At 35.8% G+C, this 24,268-nt stretch overlaps 1 protein-coding gene across 2 annotated transcripts in view; it reads right to left on the bottom strand.

Moving 5' to 3' along the window:
* Positions 1-1,331: 1,331 nt before the first annotated feature.
* Positions 1,332-24,268, bottom strand: part of LOC110834112 (cell adhesion molecule 3) — a 206,635-nt gene continuing 183,698 nt past the window's right edge. For both annotated transcript variants that reach the window (XM_022072945.2, XM_022072946.2), the window contains exons 4-7: positions 24,010-24,223; positions 9,563-9,746; positions 6,649-6,776; positions 1,332-4,954 (exon numbers count right to left, since the gene is read on the bottom strand). In XM_022072945.2, the coding sequence (XP_021928637.1) occupies positions 4,836-4,954; positions 6,649-6,776; positions 9,563-9,746; positions 24,010-24,223 (645 nt within the window). In that variant the 3' untranslated portion in view covers positions 1,332-4,835. The remainder of the gene's footprint in view (positions 4,955-6,648; positions 6,777-9,562; positions 9,747-24,009; positions 24,224-24,268) is intronic.

Genomic DNA, 24,268 nt, shown 5'->3' with positions numbered 1-24,268 from the left:
TAAGACATTGTGTTTTTCTGATATCGGGTAACTATTTTTCGTCAAACAGTGTTGCAAGAATATACGCTGGGCGCACAAACATGTTAGCGGATCACGGGTTGAGAATCCTTGAACTGGATTATCCTTTGATACCTGACCAATCTGTAATAAGGTACTTTGTCCTCTCATGGTCGTGTTTTCTGTTTGGTTTCTTAAAGGTTTAGAAGATTTTAAAGTTTAACAAGTTTGGAATCAAATGCTCAATGATAGGGAATAGAGAGATTTAAAATGTGCGGTTACCACGGTAACAAGAAATGACAAAACTGTGTCTGTACGCCATGATAATATGTAGGTGTGGAGATAAAGATAAAATCGGCAAAAATGTTCTTCATACCAAACTCTGTTAAACACTTAATTTTAACCCTTTGAAGCCGAAGCTCATCTAAATAGTATTTAAGATTTCAGTCCGGGGGTCGCAGTGGCCCGCGGTCTGAGAAGTGGGCCTTGTGCCGCTTGGTCGCTGGAACCATGGGTTCGAATCCCACTCAAGCCATGGATGTTTGTCTGCGTTTTTATATGTTGTGCTGTCTTGTGTATAGGTAGAGGCCTTGCGATGGGCCGATCCCTCGTCCAGGGAGTCCTACCAAATATTCATAGATCAAGCCAACGGAAAGTTGTGACCCGTAAAAGGGTACCGGAAAATGTAAATAGAAGAAATAGAAGAATAATTCAGTCCGTACCGCAAAAAAAAAACGCTGCACTTCACTATTACAGTGATTAACTTATTAATACTGTGAAACGAAATATTCGCTGTTTACAACGAAATTCATACCTTAACTACCAAGTGTTTCGCCTACGAAATTTACAAAATACGACAAAGTATTCAGCGACTTCAAACTGCAACGAACATACATGGCTATACGCCATTTCGTTTTTGTTAATAAATTGTTCGTAACAGAAAGACAGCACAATTATAAACCTGTATAAAATTAGTTATTATTATAGTATACGGCCTGGTATTATGTTTATATTGCTCTTCTTTAAGTCAACTAAATAAAGGACACACGGCTAAATTTTGAACTCAGGGCGGCCCACATTTTCAGAACATTAGCGTGTGTGTTTTATGCGTAGTTTGTGCTTTATTTGAAACCCAATATGAAAATATCTCACAAGCAGCGCTTCATTTAGCAATTAAAAGTCATGTCACCACTAAGATTCACCACCAAGGTACATTTATACTTGCATTATCTCAGCTGACATTCATTACTATATATTATATAGGAAAAGAAAAAATAATGTAATTCTGTATTTGATTCATTATAAATGGGAATAATAAATGAAATCGCAGTGCCTTCGACTCATGATTTATTTATTTCTCATTCCTTTCTGCACGCAAGCTGTATATTACATTCGGGCTTGATATTAGCCAGACTGGTTTATGCTTACCACATGCAGTAAATCTTCAAACATATTATTAGTCTTGATTTAATCGTAACGCTAATATATTTGAATGACATATACAGCCTCTTTATATACCAGGCTGATTAGAAGTTGTTACTTGTATATCTAAAACGTGACATCAATATATCACTCTTTGCATGTTGTAAGAAAATCTTTTATTAAAGCATGTTAAATACTGTGCACAGAACAGTTTATTTTCCATACAGATATCTGAGTTTGTCTTCAATCGTGTTGTAACACTGGATAATCATACTGAAGTAACAGTCTGTGATGTGATTTGTTGGATCCCATCATGGTCACTGCGAAAGGAACAGAACGTCCCTTACGATTCACCCACGCGTTGAATTTTGATGAGCAGGTAGTGCAGCATACGTGTGGAGCCCAGTTCTTTTCCTGATCGCCTACTTTACACCCAAAGAACAATTCGTAAGCATTTGTATATGACTTAGTTAACGTACACTCTCTTGAAGCAAACGTAACTTCTCCACATACGTAACAGAAGTTATTCGGACTATTCATACAACTACGGGGCATATTAATGTTACACAACACAAATACTGCGCAAAAAGTAGGAATATCACAGAGGACCGTTAACTGAGAACAAATCACCCAGTACCTGGCCGGATTCGAAGAATACTGCAAGAGTTGAAGATGCATTTGAGGCGGCAACAACTTATCACGTAATGCAGAGCGGGGTGACTGTTGCTGATCACGTTTTAAGAGCGTCGTGGTACTCTAACTAATATTAATGTAGAGTAACTCGTTAATATGAGACCCTAACCGTAAATAGAAAACAGGAGCCAATCGACAAAATTATTATATGATTTTCGTGTTCAGCAGCCTGAAATTAATCAAGATTGGTTAGGTTCGTTTTCATAATATTTTACGTGTTGACCAGTGTAATGTCTACATACCCTCATAAATGTCAAACGAGGAAGATATTAGAAGACACCAGTGATATGAAGAATTGGGGGGGGGGGGATGCAAACTTTCCTACCTTCAAAATTATTCTAGATCGAGTGGCGGTACAGATTCTGCAGCAATGTTGAAAATATTTTCTTTTTCGCAAGCTGACTGTGGTGTCCGGTGCACAAAATAAATGGGACTTCTATTCTTATGTATTGGAAGAGTAAGCGACATGGAAACTTAACTTCTAGACATCTTAAGTACAATAAACATATCAAAAAAGTATTGGCAATAGATTTTTGAGGCTCGAACAGAAGGAGAAGTGTAACCTGGAAAATGGTGTGAGTTTGAATGGGAAATGAAGGTCCACAAGAAAACAGCGTCTTTGCAAATGCCCTATAGCAATGCAACGAGGTCAGATTTTAAGACGTTTTATATTTAATTTGAGCCTTTTTGTTTTTAAAAGCTATCTACAGGTGAAAGTACAGAACTTAACGAGTTCCCCAAATGTGAACACACTTTATAGTTTTAACACAAATAACTGTCAGAACTATAGACCAATAATGTGTTTGTTCTTGGAGATAAGTGTTCCCCTTTTTATTACGTATTAGTGTAAACGAAAGAATTTGTTACCTGAAACATAAACATATATGCCTTCTGCCTCTCACATTCGTCTTACATTTTCATCAATAGCAGAAATTTCTTCCTTCCATTTGTCCCTCAGTGTGCTCAGAGTTTATGAATTTGACTTTTTAAATCGCATGATAGGTGGAGACGCTATGAAATGTTTCAAATACATTAAGTGGTTTCGGAAGTGGAAAATTTAGACTGGGAGTCAGAAAGTCAGAGAGGCAAACATATACAGATGTTTCATCTCAAATTTATGCAATATATACGACTAATTTGAATAACTGAGAATAATAACGAAACTAATTTGACATATATCTTAATTTAAAATAATATTCGGCATACATATATCTGCCACATCTTATTAGAACTACATTATAAGTTTTCTGTTTTTCCTCATAAATACCAAGAAGAATAATTCACCTTTTCAAAATTTATAATATGAACGAAATGAAAGATTGTAATTTAATTTCACATGCTGCTACAAAATATATAAACGTTATCACGAACTATATTAAAGTAGACACTATAAAGACCGCATATATCTTTTAGTAATCCCAAATCGATATTTTTGTATACCATCTTTAAGTAGTTGGTAATTTTGGACCATAACAAAACTTTGTATAAACGCTTTGTGCGAGGGTGTAGGTTGAATTCATCAGGCTGAAGATAGAGGTTATTTGCTGGCTCTTATGAATAATCGGGTTCCATAAAAAATGAAGATTTCTTGACCAATTAAGTGATTATTAGCTTCACAGGGAGGACTCTATTCCATGAACCTAGTAGTGTTCCTCCTATCTCTATTTTTAAAGTGAGAATTATTAGTATGTAAGTAAGTGACGTAATATTGACTAGCCTTTGTAATATAATACATATTTCTGTTTGCACCAGAATTGGATAGGGATTTTCGTGTTATAGTCTTCTACCCAGTTTCTGCACAGACATTAATTTATTCTAATTAATGAAAGAAGTTTGAAAAAGAAATTATTGAAAAACTTTGCGTAACGGAAATGTAATTAGCACCATTTGATTTATTTTATTTTGAATTTTAAAGTCTTTCCTTCACATACCGTTGCATTATTCACTTTTGAGTCACCTGTGTGTCTGTATATGTATATAAACATGGAAATTTTACGTTTATAATTGATTATCACTTAATATTAATATTATTAATATGGGTAATATAAGTATAAAACCCGACTTAGACATTAACATTTCTCTTCATTGAAATTAATATTCTCTATCATTACAACCTAAAATATTTTATGATTTTTACATAAATATTAAGTTGAACAATTCAGATTTGTGGTACTCACAAAGTGTATATGATTTAAATACATTATGACATTATTCTTGAGGGCAAATTCCACTTTTGATGATGTTACTCCTCTGCTGTCATGGTCATCAAATTATAAATAATATTTTACATAAATAGAATATTGTAATACTCTCAATTTGCAGGCCTATTTATATTGCATTTACTCGGTATATGTAACTGAACCGTAGAACGTTTTATGGATTGCTTCAAGTTTCCACATTTGCTTTGTAAAAGAATTACTCCTTGTTTCTTTCGTGGCATTGCACGGGTCAGTATGGTATTTATAACTTACCACAATTTCGGTACCATAAGATATCCAGGTACCTCGTTTGTTTGTTACACGTATTTTTAAAGTAAGTCTTAGTGCTTGTATAAAACTAGAGAGTTGTTCATTTCACCACAATCATTACGAGTGTCTTCTTTTCCTCACGACTGCACATAAAATAACGCGTCTGCGCAAATAAAGCGGACATCTTGTTCTTGAGGCATACTCCACGTATGATTATAAATCTTGACTGTGCATGAAGATTTGCCTTGTGACGTGCTAATGGTGTTTAATCGCGAAGCTCGCCGCAAAGACGAGGACGAGGACAAATTGACTCGTAGCCCTTGGACACCCCGTGCTCCCCCAGGTGTCATGCTGGACCGCAGCTTGTTTCTCACCTGCGGGCACGAGAATAACATTATAGATCTGTGATCTAGTAACAATTTATTGTGATTAATCCAGTTATGTTGTTAATTGTTCAGACTGGTCTCCCTATGGCGGCAGAGGTTGTGGGAGGAAGCGGTCGTTGCATAATTTAAGCTGATATCCCCTATTTCTCTGCAAGGTCTGAGTAAAATCATGAAGATAGTTAAAATATCCTATTTCTGGGCCGTGAGTTAAGCGGGGAGCTTTCGAATGTGAAGGAAAGGTAACCAGTCTTCCACTGAGTTCGGTGTGGATTACGTACTTGATTTGATGACTTTGATCAGTGATCAGAAAATTAATTTAAATCCAGATGGAAATAAAAGGAACCCATGTTTGCGTCACTCAAATGACAAGTTTGTGTCTGAACTTAAGTATCTGCTTTTAAAATCTTGGCGGACCAGATATGTTCGTTTCCTTAATTTTCTCACTTACCGCTCTCAAAAAAGATCTCATAGATGCAATCCGGGCAGAGTTAAAACAATATTTTGCTCAGGGAAAGTTTATATCAAGAACAAATGACGTAAAGAAGAATTTATTCAAACAGGATAAATGAGTGGATCCCTTTTTTGTGAATATTTTAAGAATATTAAAAGAGCAATGTTTGCGAATTCATTTGGTTGCGACAGGGATTTGAGTGATCCCTTCAAATACAGCAGAATAAGAGGCTATTGATAAATTTTCAGGAACTGAAATTTTGTAGTTCTGGCATTTCAGTCGAATTTCACAGCATAAATGGTGAGTCCATGAAACATAAGCTGTTTTTCATACTGTGCGCACAACATTCGGAAGAAATTGTATGTTCTTTCCTTTGTTTCAATTCCTATCCCATTTCAAGTCACCCACAGGCACGGCGTGCGTGTATTTATGGTTTTTTAAAAGGTTGAAGTTGTAAATGCAAATTTTGTGAAGTTATGTTCACAACTATTTCTTTGTAGTATGGCTTAAAATTTGATTATCGAATATCGACAAATTCTTCGAGTTTATTTTGGAAAACCTCCCTTGATATTAATCGGACTCACAGCTCTTAGCATTTCTGTTTTGTGTTCGGAAGATCTAGTGTTTGAATCTTGGCTAGGAAACCAACTCCCAACGTATTCGGCGACTTTAATAAAGTTTTCAAGGGCTATAAGCCGTGTTATTTGGTTAGACACCACAGATCTCTCAAATATTATAAGTCAACCCTGATATACGACAGGGGTCGTGCGTGAAACGTTGGTGATTCTCAGCCAACTGACACGGCTGATATCCAAAGGAGATTCATTAATGTGTGTCTCAGATTTCATATAGACCTGCTGTACCATTTTTTGCTTGTAATGTACGTACTCACTCCACAAAAATAAGGAGAATTTATCTTAAAATACCGAGCGACCGTCGCTTTGCGAGTTCTTACCTATTTCCGCTACAAAATCTTCCAGTCTGATTCTTCGCTTTATAAATGTGGTGATATTAAATGCAAGTCTGACAATTGGCATTTCAGTTGTCCCAAAACGCCGTTCATATTAAATACTCGTAAAGTAATCAACAGTGGTTTTACTCAGTAAACGTTTTTGTATTAAATCTGCATCAGAGACTAGGCAATGTCGAAGAGCATTGCAGTAAATATGTGCAGGTTTAATTTGACAGTATTATGAAAATGGCATATTCGCTTATGTAGCTAATAGCTTACCATTCAGTACATGGACGTGTGCCCGAACGGAAGAATGCTTGGATAGCGAACAACTGTATGTACCGCTGTCACTCTTTGCAGCTCTGGGAATCACAAGACGGCTTACCGTTGTTCCACCTTTCGTCTCACTGCCAACATAGAAATTAAAACAAGTGACGTTTATTCTTACCCTAGACTTTAATTTTTATTTTCGTCGAATAGTAAGGATTTTCGTCAATAATCTCATAGAAATATGTTGAAGTTAGAGGCATGAAATAAGGCTTTTATAGGCAGGGTAAATAATTACACTATCTGTGTAATAATATTTGACGTAGGGAAGAAAGTATTAGGATAAAAGTGTTTTCTTTGGTTACAAAAATTACAGCGTGTTGGAGGCTGATTCTACTTTCATCATCATCGTAATAAACTAAGAATAAACAAAACAAAAAATAAATTAAGTTAATTTATTATTAAACAACGCCACATGTAACTTTGTTTGGGAATTTTGGAGAATAAATTAACACGTTAGAGGAGAATCGAAATTCTATGTGTATTTTATAAAAAGGGTGAACTATATCGAAGTTGCAGGTTTCCTAAGTGAACACAGCACAATCGTGCCATTACAGTCTACTGCAATTGCAACTGTTCCATGAGACACAAGAAGCCATGACACAGCAACTTCGTAGCATTTCAAACAGCAGTCGCTAGATGTCCCAGAACATCCGACAAGTTTTGCTTTGGTTCTGTATGCCTGCCTGTATTGTTGTGGTCGCAAACACAAGTTGCGAATTGGGCATATTCAGGGAAAACAAAGCTGAACGTGTCTATTGTTTGCAAAGTCTGATATAATTGTTGTTGTTGTTATTATAGACCTGTGTGAGGATTCACCGTCACTTATACGTAATGCTGGCAAGTATTATGTAGTTTTAGAACAATGACAAATTGTGTGTTATGTATGACATCATGTTTAACTTTGAAACTGTATAAAGTGACCATGAAATTTCCACGCGACGCACTACTGAATAATGTTGCAGCAAAGTTAGACCATTTCTAGGGGGGGAAGTCAAGATAAAAAGGCAGTTGAGCTTGTTTTCAAAAGTGATTTTGGCAGCACTGAGCAAGGCAGGGGAGGAGGCGAAAGCAAGGAACTGGAATTTTGTTAGCCTACTGATTTTGGTGTTATTATATTGTGACTAGTATTATTTTGTGATGCGGTCAGCATAGAGCATTGTTAGAATCCGGAATAGAATATGACCGACCAAAGATTCGATTTCTGTAGTTGCAAAGTGTGAAGTTAATTCCAGAATTGCTGCTTACTCTGGCGATAACTTTATGAACTAGAGGAAAGCGATCGTAAGATACAAAGGAGGGTTGAGTTGTGTTTTATCGCAGAAATTTCGATATGATGAATATTAAACAAAATTATTTATGCTTATATATGAAGTGCAGTGATTTGTGAAAAATCACAAAAAATATATCTGGAAAATATGTGTACTGTGTTTAATGCTCACCACATAGATTTGTGGACTTATAGTACGATGAATTACAAAATAAATGTAATTTATCTTCTGGCAGAACACTGAAAACCAAACATATTTTAGAAGTACTAAAAACACAAATTGTATGATTTAAATTTTAATATTGAAATTTCCTGTACTCCAGGTATCATCATTATACCGCCTTGACTCGGAAACTAAGGTCTACTTTGTGAGAACAGAGTCCATTTAAGTAAACTCATCTTAATCCTTGGACGAGAGATTCGACCGAACTTGCACCTTTGCAATCTTGTTTTCAAATATATTAACATATTTATGTTCTGTTTTTTGCGTTAAGAGAAAATTTTTGTAACTTGCTCTTCAAAGTATTAATGTCAGAACTCATGAATAGTCATAAAGTAAGGTTAGATAGAAACACGGAAATCGAAAGGAAACTGGATGCGACTTCCATTAGACAGAAAACTGTAACCTCATGGCTCCTACGCTGTGAGTCCATCCATCATCGTGCTCTAAGCTGTTGTTACGTGGGCGAAATATCCCGCGCTCCAGCCAGGAGCATGAGATTGGCTTTGAGAGGCTGTAAGAGTTCAGTAATTAACTAGAATTCTGTTGTTTCGTTTGGAACCGAGGTGTCAAGGTTAAGTCATCGCCTGATGCAACGTTATAAAATTTACTCAGCTGCGATAAATACACACAAAAGTATGACGATTATTATAACGAAGTGAGCTCTATATTATAGAAATGCCGTCTATTTTAAATTTTACCAACACATAAAAGAGACATTTAATTTCTTAGTGTGTTTAGCAAGAATCCGGCAGAATAGACTGTATATATTATCGGATGGAATGATATTGTAATTATGAATTGGGAAGATACTGGAAGGAAGCTATTGCGACAAGTGATATTTGTCTTAAACGACTGAGAAAAACCATGAAAATTTGATGTCAGGACAGCTAGTCTTTTTGCCGAGAATTTTAACTCGAGATCTCGGACACGATACGCCCACTTCTCCTTAGTTGCTCCCTCACACGAGATTCTTGAGCCATATTTTTGTACGAATTTCTTGTAGGATTTGAGTTTTTCACGGCGGTGAGTTTAAACATATCTGTCTTCTGGGTTGTCGGACCCTGTAGTCTCATAGAAACTTTACGCATTTCTTGTTTCCCCCATGCATGCTTATATCGTTTATATTACACGACTGCTTCCTTCCAATTCCTTTCCAATTCATATTTTACAATTATACTCTCATTCGACACTATATAGGATGAGTTACTGAAAATTCGTCGTTGTATATACTATAAACAAATAAATAATCTATCTACTTACGGGTGGAGTTTCCGTATTAATCATGTTGGCCCGGTTGAAACTGTTGGATTATATTTTTATGCTACTTTTTAATAATTAAATCACTGTCGACATACTTTAAACGATATACTGACCTGACGGGCGATGTGGTGACCTTATCTGGAAGCTTGCTGCCGTCTTTAGTCCAGGTCACTTGAGAAGAAGCTGTCTGCTCAGCGGACGTTATAACACGACATGTAAGTTCGATAGTGCTGCCAGTCTTGTAGTATCGGTCGTGCACTGAGTGACCATGTTCATCAACAACTTTTAGCTCCGGTGCTATAAGAAACAATTAAACATGTCAATACTGATATGTGTATTAGCGGGTGAAGTCGGATTGAGCCAGCTTTCAAGGTAATTAAGAAACTCCGTGTAATGTGGGTAATTATTCATTTGTTCACGCTTCGGTTCAAGTATTGTTTGTTGAAGATATAAAAATGTAATTAAAGAAGTTTCTATTTATCCCTCAGAAGCAAAAATAACTCTAAGGATTAGAGCTGTCATCGAGAAAATATATCCCCAAAAGAAATTCCACCTTTTATGAAATCCGAATGTCTGTTACAAAGTTCATAAGATTCCGCAATTGGACATTGTTGAAGTTCCGTTTTTTCATTACACGACTTTACTTAGGTCTATCAGCTTTAAAAACTGCCGTGTCATTTTTGAAAGAGATGGTAAATTAGAAAATAATATCGAAAAAATGGTAACTTTTACCGCAAAGTTTAAACGGTTGTTTGGAACGTAAGTGAAGTAGAACAACTGAGAACATGATAACAGTTTGTTAGCCCCTTTTGAAATACGAAAGGCATTTGTTTTGACAAGCTCTTGACAGTGTAGTTTACGCTGTTTTAATGCATACTTTTCACTTGGTTTGGTCCCATACTGAAATCGCACATTTGATAACCTCATTTACTTCCGCTGAGCATTTTTCTCTGTAGAGAATCATGTTTTAAATTATATTCCTAACTTAACAGTGGGATTATGAAATTTTAATATTCAGCTCTAAACGAGAGTAATATTTTGCATTAAGGGGAGCATCAGACCACATGAAGTCCCTATTGAAACGTCATGCTGTCTGGTGGGGATATAAAAAGGAAATTGTGAAGGGAGATCTCTTTGTACGTCTGAGAGCAATATTATTAGTTAATAACTGTACTGAACACTTTAAGGTAGAATAGAAGTCCCTGTTTAGTAGATGACATCCCTGCTTGATACATGGAAAGCACTGCTTCAAATTTAGGCCCGGAGACTAGCTTCGCGAATTGACAATTTTCTGTTTTTCTCGGTCCCTCCAGGAAAATGCTGGAATAGTTGGAATATCTAAAATTAGGCCAAATCGCTTCCTTATACATCCTTTGCATTTAGTTTTTCACTAATCCTGCACTTAGACGCTGTGTAATCTCAGATATTGAGAGCTCTATAAATAAAAACGTAATAAATACAGTTTTATCAGAACTTCTTTGATCATTTGCAGATCTGTGTGTTTTGACCACAGACCAACACAATTTTTAAAAATATACTCTAGTGAACTATGATAAATGGATGTGTAGAATATAACAAAGTCAGTGTGGAAATATATTCTGAAGTAATGTGAAGTGTAGTGGCAGTCAGGAACATAACGATAGGAAAATTTATTTGTCTTTAATAATTTACAGACTTCCAGGAGGAAAATTGTTTCACAATAATATGACAAAACTAAATTATTCTATTCTGGTGAGTGCCATTGTAATCATGGATTATAGGATAATTGCAGCCTGCAGTAACAATTAAGTATAATGATGCTCTGTACAAATGAGAGTATGTGCACCTCTGATACTGAACATCGTATCTGAATATAATTTTGTGATAATACTAGTTTTCCCATACTTTACTCTGATATCACATATAATTTTGTGGATGTTATCAAATGTTTCAACATTTATACATGAAATAATATATACCTCTTTTGGATCTACATCATTTAACTGAAACATTATCTTATGTGGCAAATATTTAAACACATACAAAGAAAAATCCTGCTATAATATTATTTTATGAGAGGGAATAACTTTTCAGTTGACTATGCAGAAGGCTTACACTATATTCACATGCAGAATGTTGGAAGCGCCGCGTCTACTGGCATTCATTTTGTTTTCCTTTCGATATGAGGAAAAATATCGGCTAATCGTTATATGAAAACAAGCAAGACTGTGACAACAAGATTATAAATAGATCGTGAGAAGAAATCAAATGTAAATTAATACTGATTATTATTAAAATATGTTTTTACTTGAAAATATATTCGATGATAATTTTATTTTTTATGGGCCGGGATACCTCAGTCAGTATAATGACTAACTACAGTCTGGGTGATCGGGGTTCGATCCCCGATGGGGGCAGAGGATTTTTCGTCTAACCTCTGCGTCCAGACCGGCTCTGGGGCCCACCCAGCCTCCTGTCCAATGGGTACCGAGGTCTTTTTCCGGGGGTAAAGCGCGGCCGGGGCGTGATGCTGACCACCCAAGAAAGAGTAGGAGCTGTACCTCCACTCCCCCCATGTGCCTGCATGGCGTATAGTGGAACAGCTTTACTTTTTAATCTTATTTGTGCATAATAGTCGCCTAAGAAGTGTTTGTTAATATGAATAGTGATATGATATAGAATTTAAAAGGTAAATTAAAAGTAGCTTTTAAATGTATACGTGCCATTAATGTGCTTTTTTCAACGAGATATTCTTTGAATGATTTAAACAGTGGTATTAGTCTACATATTTTATAACATTAAGAAGAAATAAGTTTTTGTCTCGATACAAGATTTGCGTCACTAATTAGGTCTCGTAACAGCAATGGAATTACGTAAAATTACTAAGAACACTTCTGTAAGAATCTTGTTTCTATGCCGCAGTGACTGTGGTTAGTAAGATTTCGATTTTTTTTTCTGCGTCGAGTACGAAAATTAGTCTTCTAAGATTTTGCACCGTGCAGTCTTGTATATGTATACCGACATTTCAGAGGTAATTGCTATATTATCAGCTGAGTCAGTATGTCGAACCTCGTTCGATTGGTTTCTATCTTAACCTATTCGTCGCGCGTGCCTTATTAATGGCCCCGAGGATGGAGGCAGTGAGCACAGACTACACGACGCTGTTTTCAGAAGACAGTCATCTTCACCGCGATTATTTATTCCAGCTTCTTTGTTACTTAATAAAGATACAAAGTGTTGAAAGTTTGACATCTTTTTGCTTTAGGTCCTGTATCATCCTCCCTCGTAAATCCCATGGCTCCTTGTTAAGTTAACATAAGTTACAGGGTTTAGTTCACTGAAGTGCTGCGTTGGTAACGCGAATAGGGAGTATATTATGTTTTAATACAGTGTTTTCTCGTTGAAACTATCAGGTGCAAGAAGAAGTTTGTCTTTAGGAGTCTGCCTTTATAACCAGTCTATAGCACAAGTTCAGCTCATATTTCCTTTATTCATTTCATATATTATATCGAAACAAATTGTTATAAAATGGGTAAGATGTTTTCATTAAAATTCGTGCGTATAAGAACAATGTACATCAAAGAACTTATATCTGTATTTTATGGAACCCTGCAGCCATATCCATGTTTTATGCTTTTGTGTGATGGATTTATCAATTTTGCTTAAAAATACAATAAAGGAACTTAAATACTCAGACTATATAATGTAAGTTTCGGATGTGAATTGTTATCAAAGTCTATCAACTGAGTGATAAAATAGCACATAAAAGCCATTTGACTTCTCAGATCATCCAGATTTTATCAAAATTACACGCATCACCAACCTGGAGGCCTATTGTAGATCCATCATACCCACTTGAATGCAAATCGGTAAATTAATTTGATATCTGTAACATGCAGATTGACGGACAGGCGTAATAAGAGTAACAGATGGTTTCCAAAATTTCTATAAGTGCGCGTACAATAAAAGAAGTTCAACCTGTTTAGAATACAAAATTTGTTTCCACCATCTCTTCCTTGGTCTGACAATTCATCTTCCTCTGTAACGGTTTTCCTGTTCATGTCTAAAAGCAAAGTATTGCTCCATTCGGAACGTATTTTATGTGAGAAATATTCGTTTCTGTTGTTGGATATTATTTTTAAGCTACAAATATAAAACTCTTAATACTCATAAGCTTTAAGCAAAATAAAATGACGGGCCACATATTCAATTAAGTTGGACTTATTTATTAAAGTTTTTGGCAACAGAGAGACGCCAATGGCAGGCAAATTCTTAATTGAAATAGTAAATACTAACTATAACCTGAACTAGGCTGTAGTGTGTTACGTATGATTTATTAGTGGTAACGTGATTACGTATTTGAGTGTCCGTTCTCTTTCATATATTTGGTGATATAAAGGTCCCAAACTCAAGACTCAAGACATTTTGTGCATAAGATGCTACATGGAATTTCTGTTAAGTACCCAACAATGTGCATATAAACCGCTGAAGTTCGGCTCATGGTAGATTTACCTCTGAACTGGAATTTTCCTATATAGAATATTAATTTCCATTAACATTGCGATACTTGCTACCGGATCTCATGTAATTTGAATTGTAAATAAGTTATATAAAGTGATTGGTTTATTAAGTGTTTAATAATTCAAATTGGCTTTGTAAAATCAATTAGTGGAATATGCAAAAAGCTTTGTGGCTTCCACAGAACCATCACTTACCTAATCAACCTCTTTGCCGCATTGCATGTTCATCAAAGAAACCCAGTTCGTCAAGCCTCGCTGCTCTTTGCTTAAAATTAACAGGAAAGGAAAATCGGTAATCACAAGATAGGAGATACCGAAATTGCTCTGACATATATTGTCTGCAGTTTCATTAACAGACGTAATTTTTGCTCTAAAATCTAATCTTTTATCTCTATACGTACATTTGTTCTCTGTTAGTTCAGCTTAATATTCCACACGTGAAACGTAATTTATCAGTACTTCAACCTCAATCATATCTGACTTAAACACGTTTACAACTCTCTTGATCAAGACTAGAAGCGAACGAATTACATTATTTGCATCCGTTTACAGCATCTGTAACATTGTATTATACTATCTACGTAGTTGCCTTCTTGCAATGCTGAAGTTTTCGGGAGAACATATGGAAATTCTTAATGCATAAAGCGACGTATATCTATCATTATTTTTTTGCTAGGTAGTCGTTAAGCATTAATGTATAAAGCAATCTACAGAATGTCCCATTAGTTTTGAACCGTAAGCAGCATTGAAGTTTCGACCCAGCTGTTACAAAAATATGCTTAATTTCTCCATCAACGTCTGCAGCTTCTCGCTTACTGCAACTTCCGCACAGCAGAATTTCTTCCACGTTTTCGTCTGTGCTCAGTGCCATCACTGAAACCTGCGACAAGAAATTTGTGTAGTGTCTGCGGTTCCATATTTATGGGATACCTGTATGTGCATCGCTGCTTTGTAGATAGGCAACAGTGTAGTCTAACTTAGTGTTTCTCAACCGGGGGTCCGAAAGTTGTACCTAAGGGATCTGCGAATTGAGAATATTTTATACCCTTATTTATTATATTGCCTTTCCGAATAGTTTCAAGCTTTTATAATACAGATTTTACTTCCAAATTATAGTAGAAAGATGACGAAATAACTATAACTTATATGCATATTTTAGGTTGTCTGTAATCTGTTTGTCAAAGCATATGAGATACATTTGAGTGGGTACGCCGTACCAGAAAGGTTGATGAACAGTGGTCTGACGCCCAAAGCTGTCGTCTTGAATGAATACTGCTGGACGCATGTTAATATCGCTATGCCCCTCCATCAATAAGAATATAGTAACTCTAGAACAGCTAAGGAAATATTAATGGAATATGATATTTGAGGACTTTACAAAATTTTCCGATGAATTTCAAATTTGGTTAAATGTTAGCAACCATGACTGATACTTTTAAATGGCGGCCTACTTAAACTTTTACGTTCGGAAGTGAATAAGTGGGCAATACATATCCGGTAATTTTCCATGTGGGGTATCAACATCCAAGGAATTTTCCATCAGAGTATTGAGGAAGAGGACGAAAATTGTTCACGAACCTTTGGTGTTTTCTGCATTAAACCAACTTACACCGCGATATCGATTACTTTTCTGATACTACTTTCCTCTTAGTAAAACAACGATTATGAACCTCAGCACCCTGTTCTTAAAAAGCCTCTGTCTGTTTTCCTCCCGCGGAAGTGAGAAACCAGTTTTTAGGCCTATAAAAAATGAGACAGAATTTTTGTTTCACTCAGAAAATCCTGGAAAGTAGAAATTATTATGAAGAACATTTCTTATATTCTCCTTCAGTGTTTACCTCTCCAGTTATTTCTAAGTATTCCGTTGTTTCCGCGGCTATTTCACTTTTCTCTTCTCCCGAAACACTCAGTAGTTCTATGGTAGTGTCATGTCGTCACTTTGAGCTATAAAGCATAGCAGATGCAGGTATAGGAGAAAGCGAGTGATAGGCGATATTAAGATATTTTGTATTTATAAAGAAAAGTGTTTCTCACACCAATTGACAAAAAGAATTGGATAGAAGATAGCTATACAAATTTCTTTACGGTTTAAAAATCGTCTTTTTGATGCCAACCTTACGTACTCCATCATCCTCTGTCCCTCCCTACTTACTTCGATCTCTTAAAACTTTACCCCCAGAGTAAGCAGACGCTTTGGCTGAATACCAATGAGAATTTTTAGACTCCTTTAATCTGACTCCTTGTGTGACGATGAACTTTGAGAAAAGCTAAAATGTGAGAGGTGAGAGGGTTTTAAATAAGGATTGAAATTGGGTGGAAGAAATCCAGTAGCATGTAAAAGATGTATGTAGAAAAGAAAATATGTACTGTTATCAAACTGCTTAAGTTGGAAGGCTTGATAGTGTTTAAATTTACATTTTACTTATCCTCAGAAAAGAATGTTTAAAGTGGTTGTCAGCTACATTGTCGATCAAATCTAAAAGTTCTAGACGATGGTGATGAGTCATTTGAATAAAAATTTTCTTGTATATTATCCATCGTCTAGTAAATAAAATATAAAACGTAAAACGACGTTTCGGAGATGTTGCTCTATCTCCGTCTTCAGGTTCTTATTCAGTAGTACGTTTTATATTTTATTTACTAGACGATGGATAATATCCAAGAACATTTTTATTCAAATATATTGTTGATATAAGATACTCTATTGTAGTTTGCTCAAAATTAATTGTATGACTGCAAGATGAGCAAGATGTTACAAGTTCTGTTCTGAAGATGGCAACTTTTATCCTAAACTTTTGTAACCACTAATCGGTGCCACAATCCACAAAATCAAAATATATATCTTTACCACCGTGAGAATCTGAAATGTCTGACAGTGAAGAATATTGCACTACAGAAATTATGATGCTTTTAACGAATTTAAATCAAGGATCTTATGATAGGCAAGGCAAGTAGATTTGAGAAATAAGGAACTCGTAGAGGAACATATTATAAAAACCTGTCAGAAGTGACGACCGTGGAGATGGGAGAACAGTATCAAAAATAAGTCTGATAATAGTTTCGGTTGAGAAGACTGTTTTAGACGATCCGGGATCATATCAGAGCGCAAGCTTTTGTATAAGTGGACATCCAGCGGGTTAGTCGGTCGGTCTGACTAAATTAATTTATAGGGTCTAGGTTGTTAAACGTCTCTTCATCTTGAAGGAGTTTACAGATCCCAAGACCATTGGAGCCTTGACTTGCTGAATAATTATATATTTTTAAATCTTCTGTTAGATGTTCAGTAAGACGCCAGGAAATGGTGTCAGGCCGTTACTGACCTCGCAGAACACAGAATAAGATTTACATACAATCGAACTCATATTCCTACTGGAGATCTAAAATGACACTTGGCTATTGTTAAACATTTACCCATATTTGGTCTGAATATAATTTATTTCCGAGTTTTCTGCATGAAGCAGGTAGTAAAATACACATTTTACAGCAAAACGTATTACAAAATGTTCACCTTTCATGGTAACGTTCTTATGTTTTTCCTTACAATTTCAGTAATTTAATTTTTACATAGTTGGCTTTTCTGAACTCAGAATGAGTAGCGGCGGCGCCAATGGCGAGGCCTTGGTCCAGATTTATTAGCGCGGTCGGATAAGAAGAAAGCAAGTGGAAGACAATTTAGACGATTTCTGTTATTGTATTTTAACGTTTTGGAAACTATCATTATCAACTCCTTTATTGTCGTCGGTCTCACATAAAAGAAAATATATAAGGCAGACTATGGCAACAGTTTAATGAGAAAAGGAAATTCTGATGCACATACAGGCAAGCACTGCCCCTACAGCCGAGGCTCGGGGCCTTCGCCCACTTCGCCTGCCCTCTTCGACGTCACTTCTCACAACTTCCTCTTTGCCTTTCTCTCTTAAAATTCACCTCACTTTTACAAAATATGCTTTCGAGAGGTTACTCAAAAAGACTTCATTTGCTTCTGTTGTTTGATATATATGTATATAAAGCCGTCTGTGTGATCTCAGCATTACTATACGCGCCTTTGATACGGAGTCTGGTACATAAAGCATCTCTTAGGTTGAAAGGGTTCCGCTTTCTGACGGTACTCCACCTTCAAACGGTCAATGAATATGAATCAGGGCTTGAAAACCTTCATCGGTGTGAGAATGTAACGATGCATTTCGCGACTTGACACACTGCTTCAAAAGAGATAGTTCGGAAGATCGTATTTTGCGGTAAGCCTTATGGTGTCTCCCCTTATTGGCGCTTTCCTGCGACTGGGATTTGTAGTATAGCTTTCTCGTGTTTATTGTTTGCCATCGTCTATGGATAAAAATTATCTAATTAGTCAGAAGCGGTTGTGAACCCATTTAACTCACTTCGTATTATTTAATATATAACAGCGTGGCTCTCGGCCGAGATTAGACAAAACACTGCTTTGAAGTCTGTACTTATTTAGTATTAAAATCACTTCACGGTTACAGAATGATGGGTTAATTTGCATCTTATTGTATATTGCACTGTTATATATGAACCCCTATTCATAAGGTAGTAAGTATCTAAAGCATTCATAGAAGCGTATATATATATATATATATATATATATATATATATATATATAAGGAATGATCTTAATATCAGTGTGAATGAATATACATGAAAGTACACGAAGAAACGTTCGGTGTAGAATTGATGCAAGTATCTCCGAATTCAAATTGGCTTTCCGAACGCACATCTGCTCCTACTATAATGGCCATTATCCGTCACGCTTGATTGTACGAGTGAGCTGTCTTGCAATACGGATAAAATACAAATTAAATTTTGATGGCAGCGACTGTGGTGGTAAGAAATGCAAACGAGGCCACGGTGGAGTCTGTGGTGGGGATTGGCGGCAGTATGATTTCAGTTGGCGTAAAGATTCTTTTACGTGTTACATACTCTTTTTTTTTAAAAAAAAACATAAATTTTATTCTTTCAATCCGTTTTGCAAAGATAATACTGACATAAATTTCTGTACTGTACATACAAAACAGATTCATTCCCATCAAATTTGACGGATAATTCTACGCTTGTAATATCATAAAAATTTCTCTTTCAGTTGTTCAGATCTCCCGTTTGTTTTCTGGTTTATCGAAAAGATAGCGCTTATTGTTATGATTTACGGTTGCCACCACCGAGCGCATATTGAACGCAAAATAAAGGATTGGTGATTATGGTAACTTATCGTCTGTTTGGATATGGTCACTACCCCCTCTCCCCACTTTCCATCGTCCCACGTGGCATATATATGTATGTATATATATATATATATATATATCACTTGGTGTTCCTCATAAGCTTTTGCTACTCCATTGCTTGTTCCATGTGCATTAAAGGAGAGCTTCCCACTTTATCACATCTCCTTCAAATTTACAAACTTCCAGACTCAGCGATTCTTAGGAAAAGGATAATCGATGTTCGAGATGCAATGGGAGACGTCCGTTTCTTAACGTAATGATCTTTTGCCCAATATATCTTACGTACCTGGAAGAAGCAGTTTCATGAGATTTATTATCAGACAAATTCAGGCTGTGAGTAAAACGCAGATATGCTCTGTACCACATTTGTCATAAGATGTTCACAAATTTTACAATTTACATTTATATTCCACGTATATGTTACGTTGTATTTTATGTATAAAACAGCATAATAAAGTTTTATTAGTACTTAAAGCAGATACAATGATAATTTTATACCGAATGTAACTTAACTTAGTCTGAGTATTGGAATTTTTATAAAATTTCGTATTTTTCCTTGTGAATATCAATCTTTGATCACCTAATAGATTCACATATTAATATTGATTGGACACATTGTTGTGTGACTGAAAAGTTAAAAGTTCTTGGAAGAACTTATGACGCATATTTTCTTTGAAATATCAAAGTTTATATAAAGAGGATAAATTAATATTTACGGTATTTAGTCAACACGATTTTTTGCATAATTTACACTAGTACAAATTTCTTAAGCTATCGTGTTTAATCTTGAAGTTTCGTAACGCCCTCATATTTGTAACTGTTGAGTTACAAATAATGTATCCTACGAAAATTTTAGATATCATACGTGTAATATCTGTCTGAGTACAAAATCTGACATTTCTATTTCCAGTGGTGCGTTGTATACATGGAAATCTGAGCTATTACTCAGAGACTAGCTAGGTCTGAACCCTAACTGAATACCAAAGATGCGATAATGTTCTCATTGTCAATGTGAGACGCTCCGTGTGGGATCGTAATAGATGATTATGGAGCAGTGTTGGAAGATTTATTAGGTATATGACAATAAACCTAAGAAATGGAGACGAATTTGCTGCTGCGATAACTCGTCCACCTCAAATGACAATGTTACCTAGGACTGAACCCATGGTCTCGCGGTAAGAATCCATCGCCCGTCTGAGCCGTTACCCCAAACCTAGTGTAAATCTTTCATTTTATTTTACATTCTACAGAAATACCTTAGGATAAGATACTAAACTACACGTAATACAAAGGGCAGTGTAATCTTCTGAAATATATTTTGATTAGAGAGCTGTTACCTAACCTAGATTTGTCGAGCGATATCCATTGTTCAAGGTACAAGGCTAACAGGTAATACAGGGGATCAGTGATAATACTTCATGGAACGTGCGGTAGGTAATACCATGTTGCGCTTCTGAACATTTCGATAAAGGGCAGAACAGTGAACACACTCATTCAAGCAACGTTATACGCAGTGCGCTACAAATCTCAATTGAACCAGGTGGAAATTGAATATACGGCTTGCTGTAAATTAACAGCTTCGTCAAATAATTCATAGTCACTGAGATATCAAAGGAAGTGCTTATGTGTAGATTATTGTTGATAATCTGAACATGTTCCGAAATGTAAATCGATCAATCGATATGAAACATGAATGATATTTTATTATCTTAATTATAAGAAATTTTAAATATTGTGATCAGACGGATTAAAATAATTGTTATAATATTATATCTCATACCGTTCATGCTGTTTCAACATTAACTACTCATTAATGTTAATAAAACAAGTATGATGTCGGTTTACATTTTTCGACCGGTTACCTAGGGATTTCCGATACCAATCGAAACACGTTTTAAAATGTTGTCCTACTTGTATTGTTAGCATTCATGAATAATCGATGTTGAGAACAGTTTGAGGTGTGAATTTTTTTGCGTTCTGACGAATAATAAATATGTTATTCAGTTCATTTACGCTCCTAAGTTATTATTAGGCAAAATTACAATGACAGCCTGACTTGTTACGTATTAGTAAAACTTTAACCTGCTAAATTAATTTCATCAATCCAACTAAATTCATTGTCGAGTTTTTAACACTCCTGCTTTGTATTCAGGTCATAGCTTTAAATCTCAGCCCGGAGACCGATTATTCTGACGGGTTTCAATGTTTTTCCTCGGTCCCTCCAGACAAATGCTGGGATAGTAAATCAAATTAGGCAACATTTTTTCCAGTTCATTATCGCACCCTCATTCGATGCTATATAATATGAGAAACTGAAAAAGCGTCTTTAAATATATTTTAATTGAATAATAAATGTATCTATATGACACTATAAGAGAAGGAATTTTGGAACGGAGTACGTATTGTTCCATTTTTAAGAAAGTGAAAGGACTACTTAATGTGAGTGAAGTGTGTTGAGAAAATGTCTGTAGCTTTGATTGCCGCGACTTTGAAAGCAAAGCGACAATTGTTTGATCACATCAGTCTACTCTCTTGTAATTCCAAGAGACTGCACCGCTCATCTAATTCGATTTCGTCGGCGTTGTTTCAACGCGGTGCTGTAGTAATTTGCTGTTGCGCCAAAGCAAAACCGAACTCTCATCAGACGACCCCGTGTCACCAGTTCAGATGGACGGCTGAAATATCCGAGATTGTTGTGCGGGTAGCCTATTTTTATATATTCCTGTATAGACCTTTGCCAAGTTTTCAGCGGCAAATCAGGCTGCCTGAAGTTATTGTGACTCTTCTTCTACGTACGATAAAAAGTTACTGAGTCGTTCACGAGAATGGAAATATTGATTGGATGTTCTCCTGATATCAGTCGCATCTCCAAAGACAGAACACTTATTGTAAAGGACTTTGTAGAGTTTGTTTTTCATTATGATGGTAACGGAGCTGTGAATTTTAATTTAAGAGTAAATTTTATTTGATGCTCCTTGTTACGTCACGTGAACAGGACTGTGATATTTTTCTTGAGCCGTTAACACTTGACCTTTTACATTATTACGTCTCTGTTAAAATCTGTGTTCTTGAGCGAGGATTGTGCTAAAAGATTTTCTTTCTGTATAATGGGCCTGACTTCCATTATAATGGACTAGAAGCCTATTCATTTTATAAACCTTATAATCCGATTACGGTTTTCTGCATTTTCTCTTGTTTGTTCAAGCATGTACCAGGTGACTGAGTTAAAATATGAAAACTGTTCCTCCCGTTCCTCTAGAACAGAATCTGAATTTGAATAAGAAATGACAGAGCTTCTTAATTTCCCTACGTCTTTCCGTCACAGCGCTATGAAATTTGTAACTTGCATCTCTAAATCTAATCTAATCTAATGAAGTGTGTGAACTGATAGAGTTTATGAAGATTCCTGTCTTCCGGATTATTCGTCGTTTAGTGGACTATAAGTTTACAGACGTTTCTGAGGTGGTTGCTGTAATTGCCTTCTTGATAAAGGCAGCAGGTACCTCTGAAATGTCAGTGAACATCTACGAGGCTGCACGGTACAACAACCCAGAAAGCAGCCATCTTCGTACGCCGCCGTGAGAATCTCAGTCTCATTAAATACAAATTATGCTGTAAAATTTCGTAAACATATTCATATTTAGACAATCATTTATGAACATTTGAGACGATTGTATCTTATGCTTTTGTTTTAGCCCACGTCTCGCTATAAACGTGGCATGAAGGTGAATTAAATCAGTAATTTGCTGATGCCATTATAAAGGGGCCTAAATAAAAGAATTCTACTTACTAGCACTCCAGCCGTAAATTCATAAAATATTTATTCTATATGACACTAAAACTCTGCTTGTGAGGGCTTTTCTAAAATCTTTTTCTTATGTATGTGTGTGTGTGTGTCATGAACTTTCAGGATTCTTCCCATTTATTCTAGCACGGTGAATTTTGCGTGAATATTTTATCCTATGGCACACCACATTGCTTATGAAATATTCTAAGACTTGCAAAATTTAGATAAGTAGAAGGGTAGTCTTCATTTTCGAAATTTAAGACAGGCATTTTGTACTGAATTAATTTATTGTCTTTATAATTCGTGTGTATGTCTATAAAGACTTTTAATTAAGAACAAGATGACCTGAACCACGTTTCGTGCTATTTAATTCTTTGTAGTTCGAATTTGCATAGGGCTTGTAATATATATATATATATATATATATATATATATATATATATATATATATTAGAATAACACACGTCTTAGCAAGAAAATTAACAGATCTTGAAACTTGAAATTTTGGAAGAAAATTATAAACTTTTCTTCTGCCATTTTATACAACTAGTCCGTAAATACATTGTGCTGTGGAAAAGCTTCCACACGAATCTATAGTACGTTTCCCATAGATTCACTTGGATTATCTAGTCTGGCCTCTCAATAACACATTTTTACATACAGAAAAGAGCACAGCTATTACCTACGTACACATAGGCAGGTTACCCTTTCATTAGATATGAATACGCATAACTCAGTAAAATATTTTGCGCATAAGTTGAAATTATTTCAGAGCCGCAATAAAATTATAGTAGTTAATATACGCAAAATTTTCTAACAAAAGGACATAGTTTTGCGCTATGAATTTCACTAAAATTTGACACAATACACGACTCTCCTTTTTACATTCTCTGATAAAATATATTCCTACGGTATAAATAAACATAACTTTTTTTTCAACATACACTGACTGAAACATATATTTAGCTATGACACGTTCATTTATAAGTTATTTGAAGGCAGTACTTCGGTTCGGGGATGTCACATTGGCCTACCTAACACTGTGACGTTGATTGCGAGGACCCTGGGAGGATGTGTAGACACTTGACACATGTACTGGCCCTCATCTTCGCGTTGCACTGGGCTGATTTGAAGCTGCCAGTTGTTTGGGTACTGGAACGTTATTTTCAGGCGAGGGTCACTGCTGTAAGGAACTGCACCGACTGTTAGCAGAACCACTCGGTCCACATACCTTCGTAGCCACATCACCTGCAGCAATAAATTTGTTATTAGTTCCACTGGCCGGACCGCTCA

The sequence above is a fragment of the Zootermopsis nevadensis genome, unplaced genomic scaffold (genome assembly GCF_977971745.1).
Source record: "Zootermopsis nevadensis isolate Lab colony 2312 unplaced genomic scaffold, Znev_1.0 Znev_ptg000013l, whole genome shotgun sequence".
Lineage (NCBI taxonomy): Eukaryota > Metazoa > Arthropoda > Insecta > Blattodea > Termopsidae > Zootermopsis > Zootermopsis nevadensis.
This window is presented reverse-complemented; position numbering and strand designations above follow the sequence as displayed.